Source organism: Nilaparvata lugens, chromosome 7 (assembly GCF_014356525.2).
Source record: "Nilaparvata lugens isolate BPH chromosome 7, ASM1435652v1, whole genome shotgun sequence".
Lineage (NCBI taxonomy): Eukaryota > Metazoa > Arthropoda > Insecta > Hemiptera > Delphacidae > Nilaparvata > Nilaparvata lugens.
The window spans coordinates 14,254,471-14,271,705 of NC_052510.1; the positions used below are offsets into that span (position 1 = coordinate 14,254,471).

General features: G+C 33.8%; 1 protein-coding gene across 1 annotated transcript; it reads left to right on the forward strand.

The window, feature by feature from the left end:
• Positions 1–301: 301 nt before the first annotated feature.
• On the forward strand, positions 302–16,868 carry LOC111051031 (endoplasmic reticulum chaperone BiP). Its single transcript, XM_022337451.2, has 11 exons — positions 302–504; positions 852–980; positions 2,877–3,108; positions 4,606–4,740; positions 5,873–6,109; positions 7,528–7,794; positions 9,091–9,240; positions 10,140–10,385; positions 11,945–12,082; positions 14,955–15,179; positions 16,058–16,868. Exons 2-11 carry the CDS (start codon positions 862–864, stop codon positions 16,274–16,276), a joined length of 1,968 nt encoding a protein of 655 aa, XP_022193143.1. The 5' UTR covers positions 302–504; positions 852–861; the 3' UTR covers positions 16,277–16,868.
• The last annotated feature ends 367 nt before the right edge of the window (positions 16,869–17,235 follow it).

The window sequence follows — 17,235 nt, forward strand, 5'->3', positions numbered from 1 at the left end:
GAACAATATTTTTAATTTTTGAAACGAATTTGAAAAGACGAGACTTGTGTACCAACTGGAACAACTAAAAAATTATAGGATTAAGAAATTGCAATTGAATTTTTATTAGAGAATATTGATTTAAAATATTTTAAATGTATCAATTTGTATATATTTATTTTAAAATTAGGACAATAGAATTTCTAAATTTAATAACTATCTAACAATAATCATTCGAAATGTGGAACCTTCTGGAACATAGACGTGGGCCAATAGCAGCCAGCCAAGTCGAACAAGACGTGGTAGCTCAACCAATCAGATTTTGTCAGGTTGTCTAATGAACCAATCGAATTTGACCACGAAGCCCAAGAGGTCAAGATATTTTACTTGGCGACTGCTACAAGCAGACAGTTTGGAATTTCGAGGATCAGTTCAATTTCAGTGTTTGACGTGTTAGCATTTGTGATTACATTCTTCTTTTCTTTGTGAACAGGACGTGGTAATATCTTTCATAGGTGTAAAAAGGTAAATATTTTAATTACTTTATTATCTACTATTCTATTGCTATATGTTTGAGACATTAATGTGGATTTGTTATTTCGATGCCGGCGGCAGGTTGATCTTTTGCGGCAAACATTCTTTTTGCATTCAGATTACATCATTTTTTAATCAGAATTAATCGGTCCAACATTTCCAATTAATTCTTAAGAAGTATTGTGTTTAGTAATTGTAAAATGATAAAATGTGTGTTATCTACCGGTGTCATCGTCTCTTCATCTTGTTTGATATTGATCTTTTTGGTTAGCCCAAACCGTATCACTGACGTGTACAATTTTGCAGAAATAAATTATTCATTTCAATCTTATTTTCAGGTTTTCAAAAATGAAACTAGAATTAATTGGCCTTTTATCGGTCATGTGCCTTATGTGGCACAGGGCTAATGCTGCGGATGAAGAGAAAGGAACGGTCATTGGAATCGACTTGGGAACCACGTATTCATGGTAAGTAATTTACAGTTATTTACACGTCAGTTACTTGTCATCAGAAATTAACCATATTTATTGGTTATAATCTCGCTTTTTTAAGGATATTTTGTATCTCTGTAATGTTGAGGTTTCTCTGTAGTTTATTGAACCATGTCCATGTTCTTAACCAATGAAGCATAAAACCGTGAACTTAGGCTACTCAAGTTTCAGTTCTACACCTGTCACATTTTAAGATTCAGTTTCTAAATTCAATGTTTAGGACTACCTACTATATAATTACATTGTAAATTGACGTTTGAAATCTTTGATTTAAAAAGGTAAGACTAGATGCCGGTACCTGTTACCGTATGTTAACCTTTAAGGAAATGTGGAGTGCCACATGGAAAAATTTTATGGATAGAATTACATTTTATCAATATGATGCTTCCTATCAATCTTAAATAATTGTATGAAAGAGCTCAATTAGAGCTTCAGCTTGCTTATGATTTTAAAATTCTGCTACGGTAATAAATTGCTCCAAGTTAGTATGGTATAGCATGTCTTCATTTGCCAGTGTAAAAATTGATTAGTTAGCCTACTGCTCTCATTATTTTGGCCTATTTCCTAAAAAATTGTTTATTCAATAGACAAAATTGCACAATACACAAATTGTATTTCTCAAATGTTAACTAACCCACTTTCATTTGCTATTACAATAATTTTGCGACATCAGCAGAACTTGAGACCTAATTCATTATCATTTTCAATTCATAACACTTTTTAATCAAAATAACGTTTAATTTTGAGAACATGTTTCTAATTTCTATTCAAAGCTTGAGGACACTTGATGAATTTTTTATGACATTTAGGCTTGGAAGTAGCAATTAATTACATATCTTGAGCTGCAAAAAGCTATTTCAAGCTACAGTATTGTTCTTTTTATTTAATTGCATCAAATTCTTCAAGAAATAAAAGTTGAATAATTTGTTACGTGTCCTCAACTTGAAGACACGTAAGTTTATAGGCTGTCACCACTTTAGGTGCTTATACTAGGTACATTAGGAGCAATAATTGTCACTCTTAATGCTTTATTTATTCAATCATCGTCGAAAATTTGAATTAAATTCTTTAAAAATTTAAAATGGAAATAGTGTTTTGACTCATAAATACATTACGTGTCCTCAGCTTGAGACACGTGTACTTAAGTGTCATCAACTTGAGAACACGTGGTAGAATCTTCCACTACAGGACATGTCTTCTCTTGCCTCCATAGCTATAGTAGTAGTAAAATAACCTTTATTGACAAAATTATAATCAATAATATAATAGAATTTACAATAATAATAGAATATATTACACAATAAATTGAATTATATTTGATATTATTAGGTTGGTGACTGGCATAACCTTTGAATTTGTCTGCCAGGAGTCGGTCATAGCCTAATAATTGAATTCCAATATCAAATCCTTTCTCAAATTCAAAGCTGCCATGGCTATATAGGCCGGCCCTACATTAAATGAAACAATCTTTGATATAGTAAAATTATTTTTTCAACTATTATTTTACATTATTATAATCTCGAATAAAAAACACTACAGAATATGGATAGATGAAAAACTTGAAAATTTTGTTATTAACAGGATACAGCTTTCATTATGAACAGGTTATTTCGATGGTCTATGCTATCTTTGACAAATCAGAGTTAATGTTCAAAATAAGTTTCAGTTGTTCTTGCAACCTTTTCATTTTTTGGATGCATTCTACTTACTCCATTCCTTGGTCATTCATAGAAATGTAGTACTATAATAGTTTTTGCCGTTTACTAATTCAACTATTTTGTTTCTAGTTACTCGCTCTAGTAGCTCTAATATTTCTGGTAACTAGTTTATTTTGTCAACTCAACTCGTTTAACCAATTTGTGTGGTTTCCAGTGTGGGAGTTTACAGAAATGGCAGAGTGGAGATCATCGCCAACGACCAGGGTAACCGTATCACGCCGTCCTACGTGGCGTTCACCTACGAGGGCGAGCGATTGATCGGTGATGCTGCCAAGAACCAGCTCACCACCAATCCCGAAAACACCATCTTCGATGCCAAGCGTCTCATTGGTCGAGAGTGGTCCGATGCCACCGTACAGAGTGACATCAAGTTCTTCCCATTCAAGGTAACTTCACATTATAGTCTATTTGCTTGATAAAAACAATATGAAAAGTTGACATTTCAACTTGAAAATGACCTAAGTTATGGTCGAAACTAGTCGTTGTAATATTTTAAATAATAAAGGGTACTTCAATTTTCCATATTGTTTTTATTAATTTGTAAAAAAGTAGCCCATTCAAGTGAAGTTTTTCTATTTGCTTAGTACAATCAAGAGATAGCATAGGAAGATATCCCATGGTATTGGGCGTTTATGTTCCAAATTTCTCTGTTAACTCAAGCTTTTTTCTGAAGTTCTTCCAGAAGTCTCAGCTTCAGGCAGTCTCTCATACTGTGTTATTCTTACACTCTCACCCGGCCAAAACAGTAATAATTATAGAGAGTAATCGGCTTGAGTTACCGAAAATCGACCTGAAATTTGGAACATAAACGACCTATACATGGGATATCTACTTATGCTATCTTTCTCTATTGGACAGTTATATGATGGCTATTCAAAGATACCATCATCAAATTTTATTAGTCTCTATTATTACACTACTTCTACATGACATCCCCAAGAGCCTATTAATGAGATCGAGAATGAATTATTTTTCCGTGTTCTAATGTGTTAATATGAACTGTTTGATGATACGCAATACTGCCAACAGATGACCCAATATTTTCTAGGTTTTGCGATAGAAAATTTGAACGATTTTTATCGTCAATGACGAAATGTATTGAGCAACCTAGTTAATTATATTCTATACAAACTCTTAATCATATTGCACAGAAAACTTGCAACCATATGCAGAAACTTGGAATATTGTGAAATAATATTGGTCGTCTGGGGATCGTTTTGAGATTCCAAAACAAACAGTGCAATAAAGATTTCAATCTTTACTCAATATAAACGTCGAAACGTTCAAATAAATTTATTTTTATTTATAGCTCTTCAAATTTCCACTCAACTATTTATTTATTTTTTTATTATAAGTATTTCGAGAGATTTGTTTCTCTTTCTCAAGATATGATTTGACCAGCCTAGTTCTGGGAAATTTCTAGATTTCTAGGTCAAAAAATAATTGGAACATTACATCTATTGATAGACTTGAATACCTATTGTACTATTGCATCTATTGTTCATAGATACTTTTAATGTTTTAATTGTACAAGTGTTCTATTCTTGGATTGAAGGATTTATTCCCATTACATTAATATCTGATTCATTACTAGGTTTTATATTGCAACAAATAATATTATAAAATATTGCAATTGAAATTTTTATCTATTTCACTCTGAATCATTACTAGGTTGAATATATATTGCAACAAATAATATAAAATATTGCAATTGAGCTTGAGTATAAATTTACATAGTTTGATCTCAAATAGAAATCTATTTTGTGCTATATCTCGACCATATCTTATCTGAAGCACTTCTTCTTTATCAATTTCTTAGCAATCTTAGAACTAATAGGTAATGTAGTGCGTCCATTCTTCATATTATTATTTGCATTTGGCAGGTATTGGAAAAGAACAGCAAACCCCACATCCAGGTGAAGACCAGCCAAGGAAACAAGGTGTTCGCACCTGAGGAAGTGTCCGCCATGGTGCTTGGAAAAATGAAGGAAACTGCCGAAGCTTACTTAGGAAAGAAGGTGAATATGTTTGCTAGAACTCTTTTATAATTATCACAAAGATCCAAGATTGTTTCATTTATCAATACACCTCGATAAGTCGGTAATACTTGATGCATAATCCTTAATTCATAATGTTAAAATTCAAACTCATTTATTGCATGAAAGAAACACACAATTGAATATACATCACAATTAGTACAAATTCAAATGAATCAACATGTACACTAATAGGTTGTTGTTAATCGCACTTGATCTAAATATAATATTGTGCAATGTAAACATAGTAATCCTTATGATACTAAATTGGAAGGGAAAAAATTATCGTGAATCTCATCCACGAAGCCTGTGTGTGGAGAGGAGTCTGCTCTTTATTTAAAAAAATAAAATGCTTTTGTAGTATGAGAAGAACAAGTCATTTTTGAATCGATAACGATAGTGAATTCAATCATTATTGAAAATTACACATCGAGAACATTGATGCAACCCAATAAAGAACCTGTCATTGGAAAAGTATAAATTAGGCTATTATAGAAGTATTATTATACTTGAAGCAATAACACCTTATTTAGCTAATGAAAAATTTTCAAAAAAATTAAAATAAATAATAATAATATTTGGTTACAGTCTGCACTAAGTTTAAATATACCTCTACTACAATATTGTCTTAGCTGTCTAATATATAGTGAGCCAAAACAAAAATCATCAAATTTTGTTATTAAAAGGTTGTATTACAATATTGTCTTAGTCGTGTATATAGTTAGCCAAAACAAAAGTCATCAAATTTTGTTATTAAAAGGTTGCACGGCTAAGACAATATTGTAATAGAGGTATATTTAAACTTAGTGCAGACTACAGGATCTTTAGTTGACAAATTATTGATAATTATAATGAATTCTAAATTTGAGTCCTATATTTTCCTTCCAATCTACCTGAACCAAATTTTAATGTGTTTTTTATATGTATAAGGTGAACAGTCATGAGCATTTCGAAGAGTCGAAGGAATATTTCTGTATAAAATATTGCACTCTATCCACTAGATCACGGATCACTCCATTATTATTACTATATTGCCATTACAATATACATTAATATTGTTCTCTTGCTACAATCATTTCTCTAACACAATTATTATTTTCGTTTGTAATGACAGGTGACTCACGCCGTGGTGACAGTGCCGGCCTACTTCAACGACGCCCAGCGTCAGGCGACCAAGGACGCGGGCACTATTGCCGGTCTGAACGTGATGCGAATCATCAACGAGCCGACTGCGGCCGCCATTGCCTACGGTCTCGACAAGCGCGAGGGCGAGAAGAATGTGCTCGTCTTTGACTTGGGTGGCGGCACTTTCGATGTCTCCCTGCTCACCATCGATAACGGCGTTTTTGAGGTAATAATAGGTCGAATAACTATGGATCTCTTTATTTTTTGATATTTGGAGGACCTCATATATTATAAAAAAGTTGTAAATTTTAACTCAATTGAAAGATGAATTTTAGTTGGAATATGACAACTCCTACTATACAGTATAGTGAAATAAATTCATTTTTCCTGTATCACGGGAGATTACATGATCATCATTTAATATAGTCTCAGTTGTAGATACATGAGAATCAGATAATATGACCTAATGGATCGAACAGTTTGATTAATGAATTGTTTTATTTGATTAGTATGAAAATTTTCGAAATGAATAGGCCTACAATATATAAACCTAGTCTCAGCTAAGAAGAAATAATTAATCTTCAAGATTGACTGATTATTGATTGAAATGTAAATAGGTGGTAAGGATAGTCTATTTGGAGTTCAATGGTCATTGAATTGATTTGTTGCATTAATGCAATAAGGAATGGGTTAATTAATAGAACATTGAGAAAGACACACATAAAGAACATTATTTGTTGAATAACTGTTCTGTGTTTCCAGAGATATTAGAATCTGAAAGTAATTTGATAAATGATCACGGTACTGGAATTTGGAGGTTTGCTTGAAGAACTGTAGTTCACGTTTCGCAGAAATGTAAAATTTAAGCTTGTAAAGGTGCATTTTTGTTTGTGCGTAAATTTCCGCAGTCTACGACGACAAGCATTGTTGACATTCATATTGCCCGAATTTCAAGTGTGCTAAAATAGCTGATCAAATAACTTTTCATTTTTTGTGTTTATTATTCAAGAATCAAACATTTCTAATAATATAAACATAAAAGTATAAAAAAGTATAAACTCAACCTCCCCCATTAAAACATAATTGAACATAATCTTTTAGGTTATTAAGACAAATTGAAATCTACCCTATCTGAGATCCTCACCCTGTCGTGGTCGACGACGGCATTTACGCACAAACGAAAACCCAGCTTAAGGATAAAACCTGACATTATCATACATGTAATATATTTTATAAGTTAGTAATATTGAATAAGAAGCAGAATTTTCGAAAGAAACTAAATGAATTGGATGATTTAGTTACACGTTAAATGGGAGTTGAGTAAATACATGAAGAGGTGAATTTTATTACAACATTCAAAACAGAAAATAATAGTTATAGAGATTAATTGATTCTGCGTGTAAATTTGTTTTACATCAATCAATTAATCTGTATAAATTCGAGAATAATATTAATGGAGTTTAATTGGTCCTGCGTTGAAATTTGTTGTACATCATTTAATAAATCTGTATAAATCATAGAATAACAGTAATAGAGATTAATTGATTCTGCCTTGAAATTTGTTCTAGATCAATCAATAAAAAGAATCAAACATCAATATAAATTTAATCTATATTAATTCATAATTGTATTTTTCGATTACAGGTGGTTTCGACCAACGGAGACACCCATCTGGGAGGCGAGGACTTTGACCAGCGTGTGATGGACCACTTCATCAAACTGTACAAGAAGAAGAAGGGTAAGGACATCAGAAAGGACAACCGTTCCGTGCAGAAGCTGAGGCGAGAAGTGGAGAAGGCCAAGCGAGCTCTGTCCTCCAGCCATCAAGTCAGGATCGAAATTGAAAGCTTCTACGAGAGCGACGACTTCTCTGAGACTCTCACCAGAGCCAAGTTCGAGGAATTGAACATGGTAAGATTACTGATACTGATATTGTATGTGCTGGACTTCCTTAATTTCATACGTACTCTTACGTCAAATGGCCTACTGTAATTAAATGTTGCTTTCAAGTTCTATATTTCTGTTTTGAAGTCTGTAGAAATCTTTGTATGGTGTTGTACAGCTACAGTGTTCATAGAAATCTATTATCATTTCAAAGAATCTATTATTCAGACGGATAATAAAATAATATTAGAGATAATATTAAACATATTTCTATTAGAATAATAATAGATATTCAAACTCAGATTTTTTAAGATACTAAAGAAATTTATAAAATGACTTCACTTATATGGGCTACTTTTGTTCAAATTAATAAAAACAATATAAAAAACTTGTAGTACCCTTTATTGAAAACTTTTAAATATTTTAAGGACTAGTTTCAACCATAGGTCATTTAGGTCATGGAAAATAACCTATGGTCGAAACTAGTCCTTAAAATATTTTAAATTTTTTAATAAAGGCTACTACAAGTTTTTATTAATTTAAAGAAAAATAGGTTTCAGACCCATATGCTCGGAAATTTCGAAAGAGATTTGGAAGATGAAGTATAGATATTAGTTATTTGGAGATTTTTTTAATATTGTTGTAGGAAATTTTGTAAGCTGTAATTTGTACCGAATAGTCATGTCCGTAAGACGTATAGCTTTCGAGATATATGCGAAAAAACGAAAAATGGTACCTTTGAACCACCTCACCCCCTTAGCACAGGTGGTAGGGATGAGGACTTTTTATATGTTCTCCCCAAAACAGAGCTACAGGGAAGAAAATTGTATTCCAAACTTGTCCCTCTATAACCCTTGATTGACTGAACTGAACTCAAAAAATTGAATGCCTCCAATTTTGTGATCTTTTTGGCCTCATAACTTTTTAATTATTGATGAAAAAATACCTGGTAATTTTGAGCTTATAGAACAAATTCCCTTCAATTTAATGTATAATTTCTCTAAATTTTATGCATTTCCCTACGACCGTTGCAGCAGTTTTATTGTTGAGTGTTAAATCTCCACTTTTGCAACACTAGATCAATTGTAACCAAAGGAATCTTGAGAGAATGTTTGGAACATTATCTAGATCAATAGCATTATCATAGAAATGAAATCATTGGAACATTATCATAGATCAATGATAAATCAAAAACCACCTAAGGAATTTTGAGAGAATGTTTGGAACTCAATTTTTCACTTTGTAGCTTTGTTTGGACCAGTTAGGATGTGTCTCCTCCATATGAGACATATGTTAAACTCTAAATTTGTGTTTGTTGTTTAGGACCTGTTCCGCTCGACCATGAAGCCCGTACAGAAGGTTATCGAGGACGCAGACATGAACAAGAAGGACGTGAATGAGATTGTGTTGGTTGGCGGTAGCACGCGTATCCCCAAGGTGCAGCAACTAGTCAAGGAATTCTTCGGTGGCAAGGTAAGCTATGCAAACTGTGAAACAAATGCAAGCTTATCTAAATTATGTTAGTACAGTAGAAGAAGATTAGTACAGTAGCTCTAAGTATTATTAGTTAGTACAGCATTAAATAATTATGTGGAATAACTTTACACATTTTTATGAGGAATAAATAACTTTTTGAATCGAACTTGAATTGGGTGTAAGCTTGATTAAGGCTGAACGACAGGTTTTTGAGAACGTTCAACTTGCTGGTGAAACGTTACACTTATGAAAGTTTAACGAATTGGATCTATTAGTTATAAAAATAGAATGAAAATCTCTGTGGGAAAATCATTTTGTAATAAATTTATTATTACTTTTTGAGAGAATAAAAGTGCCTTAAGTTGATATTTCTAGAGCAGATTTTTCCAAAACTCGTACCTAACAGATATATTCCTAGAATTTTTAATTTATATTCTTCACAGAATAATTGTTTATTCGACTCATTTTGGTGACTTGATAGTATCCGTAGAGAAAAGATAGAATAAAAAGATATCACATGATGTAGGTCGTTTATGTTTCAAATTTCAAGCTGATTACTGCCGACTCCTGTCAATATTACTGTTTTGGCCGAGTCAGAGTGTAAGTATGGCCCAATTCATCCCCAGAGGTGTGGTGCTGACTTTTTTAACTCCCGTATAAATCTATGGTTCAATGCAAATAGAAGTGGCGTGGCGAAACGCCACTTCTGTTTATATGGGAATGGCGTGGAAGTGGCAGGAAGTCAGTGTCACGCCACCGCCACGTCACTCCATTGCAAATTATTGGGCCTATGAGAGACTACCAGCGTCACAAAGTTCACGAAAAAGAACTGCTAGGACTGTCGGCTTTAAAGAAGATTTTGTATTTGAAATGAACAATTTGTAAATGCATTTTAGGAGCCATCCCGAGGTATCAACCCGGACGAGGCTGTTGCTTACGGTGCGGCGGTTCAGGCCGGAGTTTTGTCCGGAGAGGAGAAGACCGACGCCATTGTTCTGTTGGACGTGAACCCACTCACCATGGGCATTGAGACGGTCGGAGGAGTCATGACCAAGCTCATCCCCCGCAACACTGTCATCCCCACCAAGAAGTCACAGATTTTCTCCACAGCTTCCGACAACCAGCATACTGTTACCATTCAGGTAAATAGATACATTTCACTCTTCTCTCTCAAAAACTACAAATACAACAACAAATACTGTCTATCAACAAATAACTACAAATACAACAACAAATACTGTCTATCAACAAATACTACTACAACAGTTCAGTCAGTTTTGTTTATGGAAATAAATAGATAAATGTCACTCCTCTCTCGGAAATTACAAATACAACAACAAATAATACTGTTACTATTCTATTTATGGAAATTAATAGATGAATTCTACTCCTCTCTTGAAAATTACAAATTCAACAAAAATTACTGTTACTATTCAGGTGACTCAGTTTTATTTATGGAAATGAATAAATTTATTCCTCTCTTGAAAATTACTTACTAAATAAAACACAAAAATAAAGGTGTATCCAAGTATTTTCTTGATTAATTTCGGAATAAAACCTTGCTAAAATGGACTGTTAAACTAGAATTAGAACCGTATTAGGCTTTAGCCAGTGGGACTTTTCTAGAAGTTGTGTGATTTTGAATTATTGAATAAATAAATAAAAATTGTTAAGTGGTAGATTAAACTTAACTGTTCAAACTTCGGTACGTCATCAAATAAATAAAGTCTTCTATTCTAAAGTTAGTCTATTAATTTGTTTTGGCATGTATGCTAGTTGATGTATGCTTGTGTCTGTTTCATCCTCTTCTGAATGCTTATTGAGAGAGGAGGATTTATCAATTTTGAAGAGTTTTGGGATGAATGCTCATTGAAAAATTGAAATAAGTTTGAAGTGTCTTTTATTATCCACTTTTTATTAGTATACTTACCATTACTGAACTTGAGCCTACTTCAACTTATCTGTTTCTCTTTTTTTGGCTAAAACTTAAGTTTCCAAAAGTAGATAACACCTTTTGAAGTCATTCAAAATTATGTTCCAGTCATGAAATCGATTGTTATTCTATTTTAAAAGATGCGACAAAAGTATTTCCGAATTTCATTGAGATCTTGATTCAACAGCAAATTACTACTAGTTCTTTACTCGAGTTTTCATGAAGTCTCCATTTAAAAGAATCAATGTCGGCGTTCTTATGTAGATTGCCTCATTCCAAAATATTAATTCTATCAAGGTTAGAGGTCAAAGATTTTATGTAGGTTATCTGTGGATAACCTTGTCAAACCTTGAAAAACCGCCAACAGACTTTGTCTGAACTTGTCTTTTGAGTTCATTGACCCTCTACTGAATTTCAATTTATCATTATTTTTTCTAATTTGTGGCTGTAATTATAACTAATCTATAATCCACGAGTCTGTCTTGAAGGTGGATAACAATTATTATTGTCATACCTGTTTGTATTAGTGTACGGTTGACACCTCTCTCACTCTCTCTCTCTCTCTCTCTTATTTATTACCTATACCTCGCCCCCTCTGTCTCAACTATTTATTACTCTGCCTCTATTACTCGCCCCCTGCCAAGCAATTATTTGAAAGGCTATGAAATCAAGATAATTATTGACTTCACATAATTTTAATGAATCATAATTTCTGAGCTATAATATTGATTGAATGATTGTTTTAATGGAATGAATGATACGTTGTAGGTGTACGAAGGAGAACGACCAATGACCAAGGACAACCATCTGCTTGGAAAGTTCGACCTGACTGGAATTCCACCTGCACCAAGAGGCGTGCCCCAGATTGAAGTCACATTCGAAATCGATGCCAACGGTATTCTACAGGTAAATAGGCTTTTCGAGATATTTTTAAATGTATCAAGTAATTTTATAATTTACGAAAACTTACTATATGTCATGAAACTGCCTGTGACTGCGGCTTAGAACAAAACTACACTCACTTATTGCAGTGCGAGTTGCTTGACACAAACTGCTCTCATGACGACCTCCTCAAATGCAATGACGAAGCCCTTCGGTTGAATAAAAACACACATATATCGTCAAATTCTTCAGTTGGTACAGGACCATGGTTTCGTGACAACACATGTCACATTTCCAAGCTGACCCTTCGGGTGTCTAAATTTTGGGAGGGAAATATATAGAATTATTGTGTAATTGTGATCTTGGACACGGAAAGTAACTACTATAATGTAACCTTATCAAGATAACTAGTCGTTTGCTGAAATTCGAGTAGTTCATGTGATTGTGATTTTTATGCTATTGTTAGGTTACCTTTGATTCACGCGTTGCTTTGAGGTTAGATTGCTTTCGGTTGAGGTGTTTATTGTAAAAGTTGAAGAGTGATAATTTATAATATCATCATGAGTAATAGGAAGTTAACAAAAAACTCAATTTTAAGGGGTGAATCTTATATAAGTGCTTAAACTAAATTAAAATTGTTGTCTTGAAGAGTTTGCACCCTAATGACAAAAAGCAATCTTGAAATTATCAATACTTTTATCTGTATTCAGTTTTTTTTCTCCCCTGAAAAATTCTGATTTTTGACATGTTCCCTTTCTCCTCAGGCCGATTCAATACTAATTTTTATACTGCTAAACTGATTGTGATTCGGAACGGAATAGGCCAAAGCCTGTTTTGGGTGACAGATCTTGACATTCTGTGTGTATGAAATATGAATACACAATATTTTATATGTTATGAATAAACTGGACAGCCTTTTTACATAGGTACATACTGCCAGTTATACTCAAACCATATGTATATATATAATATATTACATATGCATATTATATGGTTTATTGACTTGTCTTACACTCTATCCTGGGGTTCCCAAGACGTAATCATGGGGAAGATGAAAGACAAATTGACATGACAAAGTTATTAGATCTGTTTTTTCAATTCACCAACTGAAAATAGTTATTTGTGCAACTAGTGCGCAAAGTGCCACTTTGCTGCACTGAAAGAAACGTTTACGCACGAGCCGTAGGCGAGTTCGGAATGATGGTTTCTTGAGTGCAGCAAAGAAACTTTGCGCACGTATTGCACATTAAATTTTTCCTACAGTTACCATAGAATGTGAAAAGTCAGTAATAGACGGTGAACATGTCCTATACCAAATAAAATGTTTGTTTGTGCAAATCTTTAGTATTTTTAATGCTGATAATAAATACTGCAACCATTCCACAACAGAATTATTACAAATTCAGTCTAAATGACAATAGAATGAATATTATAAAGTTATATGAGATTCAATTATAATAATACTTCATCTACAAGAGCTCATCAGCAAGTGTAGAAATGGCCATATCACTTGTCTGGATATGTATTTTGAGCCATCAATAAGCCTCACAAACGTTATACTTCACCCGTGACTAACAGTTCAATATTCTCCTATCCGAAAACACAAAAGTTATGCAGCAAAACTTTGCTTATACTTATACGGTGCCCATTAATTTGTTTTATTGATTAATTTGTCTATGCGATCAAAGCTGTAAGCTTGTTTTAATTTTTCTATTATTGTAAATAAATGAGTTAATAGCCCCATAACTCATCAAGGATTAGGCTAGTGATCAGCCCTCAGGACAGACTTAAGTCTAACCTGACCATTCTATGAAATTTTCATGTGTACTATTTATTCCAGTTCCAAATATTCTCAAGTTTGAGTCTGAATGATATATTATACACAATTAGTGTAAAAATATATTTTCAGATTGTTTTTTCTTGTAAATACATTAGTAAACGTGTCAATTTGGCATTTCTGCTTCTCTGGCTAAACGCCCAGTAGCTGCATGAAACGTATAACTAAGGTTATACTGCATTATTTAAAACGTGATATATAGACATTACTTTTACCTGAAATGCTGAACTTCAATCATTCAAGTCACTGTTGAGTAAACAGGATATTGTAAATCCAGTGTTTTTGATTGCGGTATTCAATAACATCTATTCTGTATTCTGTTTCTAATTCATCAACGGCATTCATTGAAGTTGTGCTACGAAAATGTGAGTAGAGATGTTTCGGAGAGTTGAAGAACTGAATAACTTTTTTTGAACTGTAAATATTTATGTTTCAAACCTAATGGATACATTATTGTTTTGAATATATTACAATCACAACCTTAGTATCAGTAACAAGAGTAACCTAACCACAAAAGTAAATAAATTTATAAAAATAATTGATTCCTTGATCATAAAAATGGTCGATAAATGTTTCCAATGTCTTCCAGTTAAAAATATAGGCATCTCACACATAAAAAATCGTGCATGATAACTTGAATAGAAATAAAATACTGATATTGAATACTATCAAAACTTCTTGTTTATTTACTGTTTGTTATTCAATATCTTGCTTTAATAATCAGCTGTTTTACAAAAATTTCCAACCAGCAACATATTCAGGTTTACCAACATTTCTTTTACTTTGCCGCACTCTACCGTCATAAAGCGTGTTAACTATTTTGTGTTATGTTGCAAATTTGGAGTGCGACAAAGTGTTTGCCGCACTCAAATCTACATTCCCGCACTGGGTGTGGGAATAAGGTATTTTGCGTACTATAATTGATGCGGGAATGAGCACTTTTTCGGGTAACTGTAGGAGAAATAAAAAGGCTCCTAGGCACTATCAAGAGTTTTGATCAAAAAGGTTTTTTGTATTTTTGTTGTATGCATCATCTAACATTGTTTGATGTTTGTTTAGGTGTCAGCCGAGGACAAGGGTACAGGCAACCGGGAGAAGATCGTGATTACAAACGACCAGAACCGACTGACGCCCGAGGACATTGAGCGCATGATCAAGGATGCCGAACAGTTCGCCGACGACGACAAGAAGCTCAAGGAGCGCGTGGAGGCAAGGAACGAGCTCGAGTCATACGCCTACTCGCTCAAGAACCAGTTGCAAGACAAGGAGAAGCTTGGCGCCAAGGTAATTCCAGTTACTCATCAGTTTTTTCCAGTTATCATTCTTAGGCCCGGTTAAATTTTAATCGTGATTAATTTCACTAGATTAATCACGATTAAAATTTAACCGGCATTTGTGCAACCGGCACTTGGTGAATCAAATTTTCTCGGTATTAGCGCACACTAGCAAGGTTCTAGACTCATCCAAACGTAGAGTTCAGCCTTCAGTTTGATCAATCAGCCGGATCAGCTTCTTCCAATTCGCTGTTTTTCAAATTTTGTCTATTGTCCAATTTAACAGTATTGACGTTTGAAGCCTCCTTCACTAAACCGGATCACCGTAGCATATGTTATGTTTGTAAAGTTAGCGAGTCCAGTTCTCTAGCATTACTGGAAACTGCTTTTTCAAACTTCAATTACAGCTTTTACTTAAGTTTTTAACGTAGTCTAGTGACTATAAAACCGTCCAACTAAACATGATTGAGAAAATCGAGCACTGTGAGCTATGACTATTATTTTATTTAACCTCTTTTTATTATTTTGAAGCTGAAGATATTCATCTGAGCTTCAAATGCTAAGTGTATGATCAAATTGGATGCACTTATCTGCAGATGAAAAACAAAATCTGGAAAGCCATCGAAAAACTCACACTGAACGCATGCACTTGCTGGTGGTGTTCAGTGTAAGCAGCTACAGGCACGTCACAACGTTTTTCTACGGCTCTTTCCAGATTTTGTTTCTCATCTGCAGATGCATGCATCAAATTTGATCAATACCCTTACTCTACCATTCCTCCATGAGCTCTTCAAAGTTATCCTTTTTGGACGATAATTATAATTTTGGATGATATATTCATAATAAGTGACGAAATTACAGAAAGCTAACGTTTTTATTGTGTTTCAGGTGAGCGATTCCGACAAGACCAAGATGGAAGAGGCAATCGACGAGAAAATCAAATGGCTGGAAGAGCACCAGGATGTGGACTCTGAAGAGTACAGGAAAGAGAAGAAGGAGCTGGAGGACATTGTTCAGCCAATCATTGCAAAGCTGTACCAGGGTGCGGGAGGTCCCCCTCCCCCGGCCGGCGGTGCGGGCGACGACGATCTCAAGGACGAGCTTTGAAGGCCCACTCCACAACACAAGACTGCTAATAAACATGAGCATTTCAAGTGCAGTGAACCTCATCGAAACACAAGTTTAGGTGACAATTTGTCGTTTACGGAAACCAAGTTTCCTTTCAACTTCTCATCATCTAGTATCAATTATTTGTTTTCGTTTGTTTGATACTCATTCCTGCCCCTCATTCAATCTTAATTTAAGTATTTCTCTCCTCAAGGGACACTCAATTGAAATGTTGATTCTAGTATTTTTTCTGGACTATGCATTTGGGAAAGCACAATAATTTGAAGGAGTGATTTTGAAGAAGGATTTCCAAACTGTTTGTCGAAATTAGTCGCTGTTTCGAGATCGACTGTGTGGTTCTGTAAATATTATTATTTATTTTGTACAAAGTTTGGAAGATACGGTTCGCGTGAATGTTTAACTTGTGTGAGTGTGCAGAGTGCCGTGGATACTTGTTCATTTAATTATAATGTAGCTTTATTTTATACAAGTATGCGAGTGTTTGTATGAACTGTTAAGCAGTATTTGGGAAAACTGAACCAGATCATGTATGTTGCATAATGATTGAAATACATTTTCTAAAAATATAAAATGTTTTGCATTATTTTTATTGACCCCCCCTACATTTGTTCTAGCAAAGAACTGTCATTGAACTAGGGCTTAATCAACTTTTTCACGTGATTAAAACACTTCAATAAATCACTTAACCAGTCCAAAATGAAGTCACTGGCATTTTAATTATCGTATCAGTACTTAATATTGAGAGTAGCCTACTCACTCTTATGGATTCATCATAAGATCAATGTGGAAATGTGTTTGCATAAAATCACAAGACAACAGTATGTTCTGTACGACAAAGTGCTAAAAGAAAGCACAAACTCATGAAGATTATTTAGCGGTTTTGTAATCAGTAGCAGTAGATAATTATTATGCTTTTTCCACTTTGAAACAAACAAATA